The 13,131-nt window shown below is 39.1% G+C and overlaps 1 protein-coding gene across 1 annotated transcript in view; it reads right to left on the bottom strand.

Moving 5' to 3' along the window:
- Window positions 1-13,131, bottom strand: part of XRCC5 (X-ray repair cross complementing 5) — a 103,763-nt gene that overhangs the window by 15,745 nt on the left and 74,887 nt on the right. The window contains exons 17-18 of the mRNA XM_068544506.1: window positions 3,373-3,482; window positions 1,630-1,726 (exon numbers count right to left, since the gene is read on the bottom strand). Coding sequence (XP_068400607.1) covers window positions 1,630-1,726; window positions 3,373-3,482 — 207 coding nt within the window. The remainder of the gene's footprint in view (window positions 1-1,629; window positions 1,727-3,372; window positions 3,483-13,131) is intronic.

Consider the following 13,131-nt stretch of genomic DNA (forward strand, 5'->3'; position numbering starts at 1 on the left):
TAAAATGAAGGGCACATCGCAAATGCTACCGGCTGTGTGCAGTCTTTCTTGATTGACTCTCCCCTTTAGAATTCTCAGATCAGTTTGTTTATCCCTTTGAAATGGCTCTCATCATATCGTATCCTATATAACTATTCATACATATTTTATCCCTCCTAACAGATTATACTTTTCTCTAGGGAAGGGCCTATGCTTTATTCATCTTTATATTCCCCTCAATGTAGTACATAGCAGGAGCTCAGTAAATAAATGAAAATTGAACAACTATACTTTGGTCCAAACCCATGAGGTACCAAATATGGGAATCTGCAGACATTTTGACTTCTAGTAGTGTTACTGGCTATTGATGGAATGGCAAGAGAGCTAAGGTCAGGAGGAAACATGCTCTTATAATAAATGGCCTTGTCTATCATTTAGCACAGTACATCGAGTTTAGCTCAGTGAGAGCAAATCAAGGATAGAAAATTTACCCTTTAGTTTTCTCTTCTTCCTAAGATTTTCTTCTGCCTCAAATGGCTGATGCATGAAACGCTTTCAGAAAAGCACATGCATTTAACATCCATTTGCACCTAGAAATGGCACAGGTCATGTGTATTCTCTCAATAGGTTATAGGCTCTTAGAAAATATGTATCTTGTGTGTGTCCTGCAAGTTTCTTTTCAGCAAGCAATATGCTAGAGGTATTCAATAAATACCAAAACCAATCTCTTTCATCTATTGGGTCGGCAGCAGAGACACAAAAGAGATTTGAATAAGCCCCACTCACCACCTATTCTAATAGCTTTTGCTCCCCAGTGTAGAAATTAAAGGGCTGAAAAATTAACTGTCAGAGAAATGGTTGCCTGAGTGATGAAAAGCTGCCCGTTAGAAGCTGGACAGATAGGAATGCAACTCCTTTTATACAGAATTTGCATAGAAAGACAGGTTGAAACTAATTTGGGGGGCTCTACTTCAAGTACAAAGTTTCATACTTTGCAACATCATTGTTTTCATAATATGTACTTTTAATAGGTAATATCTTACATTGTGGTTCTGAAAGAAAATCAAGTCAGGTTAAAGAAAATGGGCAAAGGACATGACGGAAATCAAACATCAAGCCTAAAATTGAAAGGTTTGCCCTCTTTCTACGATGAATTTGCATTGGTCACTGTGAGTAAGTGAGGAACTGAATGGCTTTGGTGCGTGAAGATGCTGGTCAGCTGATATGGGAAGCCAAAGAACACGGCAATGAAAGGCAGAGGAGGGGAAAGTGTGGGGGAGGTCAGTGGAAGTGCTGTGGACCCAGCAGGGCTGACAGGTCTAAGAGTCGGGGAAAGGGGGCAATGTCTGCCTGCACGGCTTCTTCACTCATCAAACAGAAAGGCGTAATCTCTGAAAGGGTCACGCTGCACAACGAGCTTAAGATGGGACTTATATGTTTACTTATTATTTATCACTTTGTATTTATGCTTATTAAGCAAAATTTTTAGTTCACTGAATCCTGAGCGTTTCCCAAATCCACGTGCAAAAATCCACATGGAAAGTTATCAGGTCCTCACATAACACATCACACAATATAATTTATATTTAGAGTTTATACTTAGAAAAAAATAGCATAAGTATTTGGATAAAAAGACAAATGATACCTTACCCTGGATGACAATTTCCCAGAAATGATTTAATTGTTTAACTTCCACTTTCTCTCGAAGGGCTTTCAGGAAACTGTTAAAGTGCTGCTCTTCTGAAAACTGTGGTAGCATGTGGAGGTAGAGGAGGAGGCAGGTCAGAGCTCATACAGAAACGTAATTCATCCCCAGACCAAAGCAGTACATATACAAGAATCCACCATATTTATTAAAAATGTACAAAATGTTCTTCTTCGGTAAATGGGAAACTGGCATTTCAAATTTCACCTTCATTTGCTGGGAGCCAGAAATCTTTCCATCTGTTAAAGGCACAGAAATTTCCATAGCCACACAGTTTCTTTGGTGGCCTCGTACTTTGTTTTTTAAGTTTTAATATAGACAAAGTCAAACAAAGACAGAGTAATTTAGTGGGATGCTTGTGTACCCACCATCCAGCTTCTATAACTGTTAAGTCGGCCAATCTTGTTTCATCTATACCCTCACCTTCTCCCACAACCCTTGGATTGTTTTGAAGCAAATTTCAATCACATTAGCTCATCTATAAATATTTCAGTATGCAATATCTAAAATATAGAGACATTAAAATATTCACAAAAATTAATAACAGGAGCAAATAACCAGTCACATTTTCCCAACTTACTTCCTTTTTCTTTCTTTTTACATTTTTAGTTTAAAAAGGTCATTAAGATTGATTGACATGTCTCTAAAGTCTCTTTGGATCCTCCTCCATCTCCTTCTCTCTCTCTCTTTTTTGGAATCCAATGACCTGGTACTCTAAAGGACATGTGGTGGCAACAGTGCACAGAAGTGTTATCAGACACTCCATCCAGCCTGCAGGGCGGGGGCGGGGCGGGGGGCATGGGGTAGGGGGCGCTAAAAAACCATTTTCACTACCTTTTCATCTAAGCAAATCTTTCTCCACCTGACTGAGTCATCCTTAGTCTTATACTGACTCTACTTTGCCAAAATTTTGGGTTTTTATCTGTAGGGCATTTGGATTATCTACTTCTGAATCTTTCATCCCATTCTAATTTGAACAATTTTCTCATTTTCTTATCATTCTTTGTAACTACCTAAACAATTCAAGAAGTAATTTGTTCATTTACTCAGCAAATATGTAATAAGCACCCACATAAGAACTAATGTACACTACAACCGTGCCTACTTAAAAATATACTTTCTAATTTCAACTTGCTCACTCTCGTCTAGAGTTTATGTATAAAAGCCTAGAAATAATTTGGAAGATTTTTAGATGCGTTTTCTAATATTCCTACTAAAACAAACAGAAAACCCCACAAAAGGTGGGACAGGAGTGCTGAGTTATTAATTTTCAGTGTTCTTTTTTTCCTGGCATTCAGATCCCTACTTCTGTCTTCATCAAATCCTTCTCAATAATTACACAACTATATTTTTTCCATCCATTTCCCTAAAATAGTCAGTCAAATAGAATACAATACAAAAGAAATTTCATTGGCTCCCTAAATAGAAACCATAAAGCCAGGGCTATAGAGTGTAATAAAAAGCTAACTCCCAGGGATAAAAGATCCCACTCACCCACACATCTTTATTCCTCCTCAGAAATGACACCAATAGCAAAATGAGTTAGTCATTTCTACTTCCTTGGCATATGCTGCTCTTCACAGTAAGGATGATTATTTCCAAAGCCCAGGCTTATTTGTGGGGTGCTGTGTGTCTCTCCCCTGTGATGGTGACCAACTGGTTAGGAAGAGGACACAGGATAGCATTACCTGAATGGCTTCTTCCCGGAAGACTCTGATACAGTCCATGCTCTTCATAAAATACAGTGTTTCGTTAGTATCCAAAAACTGCTCAATGTGATTTATTAACTGGTGACTTGCTAGAACATAAGACAATAAATTTATTTTCCTTGGTTTGAGTGATGCTTGTTAGAGAGAATGTATGCTCTTGTGTGCTTGTAAGTATGTGTTATGGATCAAAAGCCTCATGGTCCATATGCACAAAAGCCATTTTTCTTGTAAGGGGGTGGATGGGAAGGAAAGAGGAGATGCAAAACGCTGACTTCAAAAGTCTACATTTAGAAAGTCTGCATAATACTTATTGACATTTGACAAGAAATAAAATTTCTAAAATGATTAGAATTATAGCTAAATGTTCCTTTTGGAATTTCAATCACTAAGCTGTTGCTGCTTTTTATTTTCCCCCCACAAGTCAGGGGTCATTTGGGTATTTCAAAACTGCCTTTCCTGATACAGTCATAGAAAATAGATCTTCTATTCCCTCCCCTAATTCCACTCAGGATAAATGTCAAACAGTGTCACACAATGAAAAATAATGAGCCAGGGACACTCCATCTTCTTCCAATCACAGGTCAAATTAGAAAAGACCAGTTCTCATCTTAATTTCATAAAATCCTTTTAGAATGGAAAATCATTGCTACATATCTTCTGCCCTTAGCTGAATCTGAATAGTCTCTAAGTTACTCAGCACTCTACTAAGCCATGAATACTTAACAATAATGGTCAGCAGGCAACATCATAAATGCTACAGGAAGAGGAAATGCGTTAATAATGTTATAGTTTCCAAGGAGGGTTGCAACTTGAGACTACCTCATAAACCAAAAAACAAACATTCTTCATAAAAAAAAAGCAGAGGAAAATAAAAGCATAAAGTCATCAGGGAACTTAAGTTGCTGAGCAGATCAAAATGGACACTTACGATCTGTGTGGAAGAACAAACCAAGGAGATGTGCACAGTCATGGCCTAAAGGCTCACTCTCACTTGTCCCCTGAAACTGCTTGCTAGCTGGCTGTTCAGCAATTTGTGCTGAATGGTCAAGACACTGTAAGACTGCAGGTCTGCCATCGTCGTGGCCTCATCCAAGCATTCTCATAGTTATGAATGTGTGTGTGTGCAGTACTAATGAAAACTACTTTCAAGGCTTGCCTATAAAGGCTCAAGGCCACTAACTGAATCACAGTGACCTGAGCATTGTTCAATGCCTTATGAAAGACATGAAATGAGGTGCCATCAACTTATTTCCTAAGGATCCTGCAGCATGTGAAAAGGATTAAAAAACTGGACAAAGTATTTCCTAATATAATAATTTTGCAGCAAGAGAAAATATCCCCACTAACCATTTCATCTTTTCTACCAACTAGGAGATTATGATCTCTATTACAATAAAGTACTTAACCAACTTGAGGGATTAAAGAAACACTTCCCTGCAATTTCAGAAATCTTTACCAATGTATCCTGCAGCAGTGAATTAATATCCAACTACAATTCAAAGGAGAGAAGGAATGTTTGGATGGGTCTTTTTAAACAAGGTAAATAACAGAACCCTGATTAGTAAGCAGAGCAGAAAACCATCAACAAGAAGCTCAAAGCAATAGAAGCTATCTCCCTTTTTTTAGCCTGGAAAGGCGAAGTAACAGAAATGTTTGATATTTCCTATACCACTCAAGCAGCCTGCCTTCTCAGACAGTCTGATATGAAGTTCACTCAGCGTTTCATATCTGTGCACAAATAAGAGCCTTTACAAGCCAAGGGCAGTAATCCCGGAGATGCCAAGTTTCTCATTTCTTTTGAAATGTGAATAAGGAATCTCAGCAAGCTATAATGTAAATATTTCTCTTTGCTTGATTTAGTGATTATTTTAATTTAGCCTAGTACATATTTACTGTGTAACTGCTACGTATAAAATGCTATGCTACATTCTATAGGAGATACAATTAAGTTGAAGATAAGATCCTTACCCTTGGGAAGTTTACAGTCTAACAGAGGATATAATACATATACACAAAAAGAGTAACAGGAGGTAAATGTGAAGAGGGCTATTTGTGGTACGGAAATATATCAACTAGTCTGAATTTAAAAAAATCTTTGGTGATTATAAGAAAGCTTCATGAATTAACATGGCATTTTTGCTGGGCAACGAAAAACAGAATTTGGCTATCAGACAGCAAAAAACAGAGTGAGCAAAAAGTATAAAGAAGAGAGGTGGGGGCTTCCCTGGTGGCACAGTGGTTGAGAATCCGCCTACCAATGCAGGGGACACGGGTTCGAGCTCTGGTCCGGGAAGATCCCACGTGCCACGGAGCAACTAAGCCCGTGCGCCACAACTACTGAAGCCTGTGCACCTAGAGATTAGGCTCCGCAATAAGAGAAGCCACCGCAGTGAGAAGCCCGCGCACCACAAAGAAGAGTAGCCCCCGCTCACTGTAACTAGAGAAAGCCCGCACGAAGCAACGAAGACTCAACACAGCCAAAAATAAGTAAGTAAAATAAATAAATTAAAAAAAAAAAAGAAGAGAGGTGGGAAAGCACAGGGTGTATCTGGAGAAAAGCGCACGGTCCAGCACATGGAGTCCATGCACAGGAGTAGAGAAGAAAAAGGAGGAGGAAGAATTAGACAGGAGAGGTGGGAGGAAAGGGAGTTCCAAGGAGGACGAACAATGTGTGCAAGGGGCCTGTGGCAGGATAGAGAAAGTGTAGGAAAATAAGGGTTCAAGAACAAGCCTTTTAGGAACTGCAGCGTTTAGAGGTTGTACAGAGGAAAGGGAGCTGACAAAGGAGGCCAAGAAGGAATGGTCAAGGAGACAGGAAAAAGGAGGGTAAGGCAACACAGATACTGAGAGAAGAAATTATTTGAAGAGGAGAATTGTCTACTGTGTTATAAAGTATTACATAAATAATATTATGTATAATTATTATATAAATTCTGCAAGGAAAAGAGTATAATGAGCACAAAAGATTAAGGACTGAAACTTAGGGTGTCCTTACACCCAGAAACCCATGAAACAAGAGACTGCTGAATTGCTTTGCAAAAAACACAGCTTCCAGACCCATTTTTATCTTGAAATATGATGGAATACATACACATACACATACACACACACACACAGTTGCCATCTTATAGAAAAAAATATTCAAAAGAAACTAAAATAAAGCAAGTGTAAAGCCAATAATCCATGTGCAATAACAGTATGGAAAAGAAAAGATACAAAGAAGTAGGAGTCTCAATACCAAGTTTCCATTTAAGAATGAAGTCCTTATGTATTTGCAGGCCTATCTGGATTTAGTTTTCTTATTTACATGTTAGACTGTTCTGTTCTTTCCTCCAGAAGGTTCAGGAATGCAGGTACTAGATAAACATATCCAAACTTCTAATAAATCCAATGAATACACAGAACCAGATTTTGCCCTTCTAGGAATACTCAGTTACATGGCCTGTGCGTCTGGCCCATAATTCTGAATTCTGTCCCTCTACCTAGACTATTTTGTGGTTCACTGACTATAATGAATCATTTCACACCAGTGAATAGATGTGATGGATGATGCTTTAATATACTGAATATCAGAATGGGATGTGGATAAGGGACCTCTCATCCAAACTTTGGTGGCATTTCCCTGCCATTTTTAATAAAAGTAAAACGCAGAAATGGCTGAAAAAATAATCTGCTTTGACTCCCCCTTTCCCCCTACTCCTCATACAGGAAATGCCGATCATCAGGACGCTTTTCTCTGCTTCTACGTCAACTATAGGGCTAAGGAATGGCCTGTCAGTGTTCATACTCAGTAAATCACAGCCCTAATTATAATTCACCAAAATGCTTTTCAGAATTAGCCAGAGGCTCAGTAATACTCATTAGCAGATAAAATAAAAAAATGGCCATTGGAAAGGCCATCCATCTTAGGATACCAGGTCAGGCAAAGGCTGCCATTTATCTCAAGAAGTTTTCAAAAACAAGATGCCTATTCTGGATTTCAAAAGTTTCTGTTCTGGATTTTGAGGTTTATAATAGGGACATTATATATTAACCCAGCATCTGACAGGAGTACAGATTGTCGATACATAAAATGAGTCAACACAGTAATACTTTAATGTTATATTGAAATGTCATCAAGATTCAGAAGTGTTATGTAAGAGGAAAATGGCAGTGTTTCCTTGTTTAATGTCTTTAGAGAAAACATTCAACACCTTCCAAAGTCCTACAAAATGAGTCATCTCCCTTCGTGCTGCAGTCACAAACATCTGGGGCCATGTGCTTGTTGGCCTCTGACTTTACATTTACTTACTCCCTCTGTTCTCTGCAAAGTTGTTTCCAACAAAGTGAAAGGAAGTCATTTATTGTGGGTTTTTTTCCTCCATTGTACAGAGCCAAAAGAGCCGTAGGTTCATTCAACTGTCACACATTATATATAAAGGACTGGAAAACCATCTCAAATGATTTTGCTGAGCCCAGGCATCATTCAGGATGTTTCCCAGTTTAATTCTTCTCATGATCTCAATCAATGCCTTATGAGAATTTTACTTATTGAAGAGGTGCACATTTTGCAGATGTCAGCAATTAAATCATTTTTAAATGTCGAACAGTTTACATAGTCAATGGCATCTTTATAAAGCAAAATAAGGTGACAATAAAGATCAAGCATTTAAATCAAATAATATATGATCAGGTCAGTCATTAAGAGAATTAAAAGGAATAACATCTATCAGCAGCAAATAAAAATCTAAGCAAGTAGTCCAGTCTGCCACCAATTAAATCCACATGTAAATTACAATCACTGTTTTAAAGCAAAAACTTAACAGGAAACACCTGCCTGGTAAGAAAACAAGTCTGTATTTTAGTACAGGTTACAGAAACAGAAATCTGTCATAAAGAAGCTTCCTTGTGTCTCTTTACTACAGGATATAAATTGGCCATTGTTGTTAGAGGCTTTGTGTATTATTGGCCAGGGTCCAACCAGAAGAACAGAAATCACTAAATATTTAACCAGGAAATTTAATGCAGTCAACTGTTACACAGGTGATAAAGAACTATTAAGCCAACTGAGACTGGGTGCTGTAACCCAGAGATTAGGAACAGCAAGAAGCTCCTAGCACCCCTGGCACTGTGGAGGAAAAAAGAACAGAGCAGAAAAGAAATGAGAGGGGGTATAACTAAAGCTCAGGGGCCTGTCCTATGGGAGCCAAAACCATGGAGGACTTGGAGCTGCTGCCCTACTTGGTAAAGGAAAAAGAGAAATATCCTGGCTTCTCCCTCCTTCCTTACTTCCCACCAATCTCTCACACTGCCTGAACCCAGTAGGAAGCTAGCAGCTGTGGGAGGCTGGAAAATGCAACCCGCAGGGGCTGGACCTGCCCCAGTCCTCCCCCTAGACCTGGTACACACAGGGGAAGGGTGAGCTACATACACTTCCCTTTCCTTCAGGTTTATGGTGAAACACAGCCAAGAGGTTCCACACAATTGTGTTGGCCATGTTGATAAACCTGAGTAACTAGAAGTGACTGAACCCTTCCCATGGTATTCATGTCCTTTCAGGAGCAAATGCACTTCTGAAAATGTAAGTACAAAAAAAAGGTATCCTAAATATTTTTCCTCTACATGACATTTTACGCTGATTTATTTCTTTGCTACCCTTTCTGCTTCCACTTCCAAAAGAGTTTGGACCTAAGATCCCAAGAATTTGTCCTGAACGTCTGTGCTCCTTGGTAGGGTGTTACTCCCGTTTTTAGTTCTGCAGTCTTTAATGAAATCTGCTTACTGGGGAAAAATAAATCACTGGTGGCAACAAAAGAAACTGAGAACTAGGGAAAAAGTATAAGCTTTATGAACCTGAAAGTGACATTCAATTGTTGTCTTATTTTTAAGCAGGTGGAGTAGACACAGCTCTGTCCTGCACTTTGCCTCTGCCCCACCCTTCCTTCCCCCTTTCAGAAACTGTTGTGCTAGATTCTTTGCCCCAGACTTCCTCATCTAGCAGGCAGAAGAAGTCGCCTGCCCGCCTTTTAAGAACAGAAGAAGTCAGTAGATATGACAGAGAATACCACAGCGGTAATATTATGCACGATCAGTAGCACAGGAAGTTGTACGAAGGTATATAAAGCGCCGACCGCTTCAACAGTACAGATACAGCCCTGGTTGTTTTTATTATTATTATTATTTTTCTTACCAATAACTAAAAAACTCAATTAAAACCTCAACGTTTAAGCGCCATAAGTTTAGTCACAGCCCATTTTTTCCATGCTTAGCGATTTTCTCATTAAATGCAGTCATTTCTTACAAACTGCACTAATAATAAGTCCTGCTGGGTGTTTTCCCCCCCTTTTTAAATGCTAACTTTTCATTGATGTGTTAAATTAAAGCCCCAGGCACAGGAGCAGAGTAAATGCAAAACCTTTATTGTTAAGACTCCAATCCTGCAGACTATGAGATCTCTCTTGTTTTATTTTTGGAGTCCTACTGTGTAGCCACAGGAAGAAAGATTTTGAAGGTCTCTTGGTCTTAGCTCACTCTAGAAAAAAAGGTGATAGTTTAAGCTAATGAGAAACTAAAGAAGTGGCATCTGGTTCAGCCCAATGGCTTCAAGACAAGTTTATGTAGGGAACATTATGACAAGTCTTTTTCATTCTGGATGAATAATATTTCTCATCTTAAATAACTTGGGTGTAAGACCAGACCTGTTCCCAAGTCAGCTGGAAATTTTTAAGTTTGCTGGCCAATGGGTGGGTTTCATGGCATTCTATGGTCTTCTAATTTTTTTACTAAAAACACTCAATTTAACTATTAAAGACCCACTGAACATGTCCCATAAAACCTGAAGGTTATTAGTTCATATTTACAGGGCATATAGCAGTTAACTAAAGAACAAAGAACATCCACTCTTTAGTCTAACTAATTCCTCCATTTCCACAAAGGAGTGCACTTAGAGTAGTGCAAAACTGGGACATGATGCTAACATAAGAAAGAAACTAAAGGAAGTTCTTTTCATCAAATGAGGAAGTGATTTTTTTAGCTCATTTATGTAATGTACATGCTATATGCTTGGCAGTACGCATTGAGGTTGGGAGTAGGGAGTGGAGAGGGCAGAGAAAGAGCACCTCCATAATTTTCTTTTTTTCTTTTTCCATAATTTTCTAAGGTCCTAAAACAAATTCTAAAACTTGGTGAAGCACACTAAAATATGATAATTTACTAAATACTAAAGTGATACAGAAGAATTCAGAACTTAACTGTCTAGACTTGATCCCATTCTAGATGAGTGGTAGGAGGGAGGCAGAACGCAAGATGACAGTAGTACTGTAGTAATACTGTACTAATAGTGCTGTAGTAATTTTACAGTATCTGTCTAGCTTCATCCCTGAGTGGACGTCATCAAACTAATACAGGAAGTTGGCAGAAGGAACCAAGCAGCCATAGAAACAGTGCAGCCAAGAGAAGATGCTCTGGAACAGACCAATCTGGCAATGGGATCCAATTACAAGTTGGTAACTGAATGGAATTGAAATTCGTGTATCAGCTGAAGAGATGCAGTGAGTGATGAGTCAGACTAGACTCCTCAGCAAGGGGAGAAGCAGGCGGCCACTAGCTGAGTGTGCTTTTGTGGATGATGGAGGAGGGGAGGCAGCGCACAGTGGTTTACAAGGCCTCAAGAATTTGACTCATTCTTAAATGGAAATATCAAGTACCAGAGATTTTCAAACCATATTCCATGTAGTAAATCTTCTTAAAAATTGGTAAATAATGATATACTGTGTTTATATTGTACCTTTCCTTAAGGACCCCTCCCTTTTTTTCTTTCATTTTTTTAATCTTTTTCTGATTTTGTGAAGAAAGTTGTATAATATTCTAGAGCTCAAAATACAGAGATGTTACTTTTCTCTACTTCTTCTTCGATGAGGCTAAGACTTATAAATCAATCCAGAGAACCTGAGGATTAGTTCTGTTGTAATTCAAAAATTCAAATCGTTATTATTAAAGACAGTGATGGAAACAAAAAAATTACTACTAGCCGGCAGTACTCAGAAAGCATAAAAATAAATAGAGGTTTTATTTGTCCCACTGATGGCAGACCAGCAGCAGCATCTTTGATAGTGAATCATATTACAATAAAACTACTACTGGGCATTAGTAACCCAGCATACACTGGCTCTTAAGCCTCAAGAATCTCTTTAGGGGAAATTTGGGGGTGAGAAAAAAGAACGGACATTCTTTGTGGAAGAAATATCACGAGCAGACATACAGAAGAGCCGGAAAGCCAAGAGTATTAGCAGGAGTACAGTTTGGTTTGAGTACAGGGTGTACAGAGGGGACCTGTAGAAATATGGGTCTAGAATGGTGGGATGGGACAAGGTTGTGGAAAGTCTTGGCTGGGGGACTAATTTCAAAGAAACAGAGAGTGACTAAGAAGGGCTGACCCATAATCAGATCGGTGCTATAAGAAGCTAAATCTGTACCAACATACGGGATGAGTTGAACAAGAAGAACTTTGAGGGTAATTAATATAGGATGCTATAACTGTCCAATGGTAAAATAATGAAAGCCTAAATTAGAGTAGTGTTTTTTAGGATGGAAAGAAAAAGACAGATATGAAACAACTGGATTAGAAAGTGATTAGAAAATTAGAAGAAACTTAGAAATGGTACAAAGTGGTCAGAAATGCTCATCAATAGTAAAGTCAAGAGACAAAATAACAGCAGTAACAAAAATCCCTTATTTCTGGAGAAAGTCCTATTAGCACTCATAGCACTAGGACACCCCATCACTTTGGCTGTTGCCTCACTTGGGATACCTTTCTCTGGGCCCTTTCCTATCCAGCCTTTTATGGCTCAGGTCATGCCAGCCTCTTCCATGAATTCTTCCTCAAACTGGTCAACCCACCTGCTTCTATACCCATACTTTGCATCCTTCCTATTGGCTTGGATGAACTATCTGTGTATGCATCTATCTAAGTTACCCCTTCCACCTGTGCCCTAGATCCCACACCTCTCCGCCACTTAAGGATCTCACCCATTCTCATGTCTTTATAGACCATCTTATGATGACTTCTCCCAGATTTATATTTATAACCCAGGACTTTTTCCTGAACTCAAGACCTATATAACCAACTTAGTATGTCTTTCCCTTCTCAGTAAATGCCAATTCCTTCCAGTTGCTCAGGCCCAAAAACTTAACAGTCACCCTTGACTTGTTTCCTTCTCTCACATCCTATTTTCAAACTGCCAGCAAAACCTGCCAAGTCTACTTTCAAAATATACCAAGAGTCTGACCCCTTCTCGCTACCTCCATCACTACCTCTCTCACTTGGATCACTGCAGTAGCCTTCTAACTCATCTGCCTACTTCAACCTGGCCCATTCTCATCACGGCAGCCAGAGTGCCTTTTAAATCAGATCATCCTCTACTTAGAACTCTTTAGTGGTTTCCCATTTCACTCAGAGTAAAAGCAGAAGGTCTAGGAGGCCCTATGTGATATGTGCCCCAGATACCTCTCTGATCTCACCGCCGCTTCTTTCCTCCAGCCACACTGGTTTCCCTGATGCTCCTGGGCAATGCTCCCTCGTGTCTGCAAAGCTTTCCCCAGAGATATTCACCAGGCTCTATCTTCCACTTTCCTCAATTCTCTGTTCAAATGATAACCAAGCAACAAGGCTTCCTTGATCCTCTACATAAAATCACAAGCCCATCACAACCCCAGCATTCACCATCCCACTATCCTGTTTTAAGTTTTCTCTATAGTGCT

This window comes from Eschrichtius robustus, chromosome 5, assembly GCF_028021215.1.
Source record: "Eschrichtius robustus isolate mEscRob2 chromosome 5, mEscRob2.pri, whole genome shotgun sequence".
NCBI lineage: Eukaryota > Metazoa > Chordata > Mammalia > Artiodactyla > Eschrichtiidae > Eschrichtius > Eschrichtius robustus.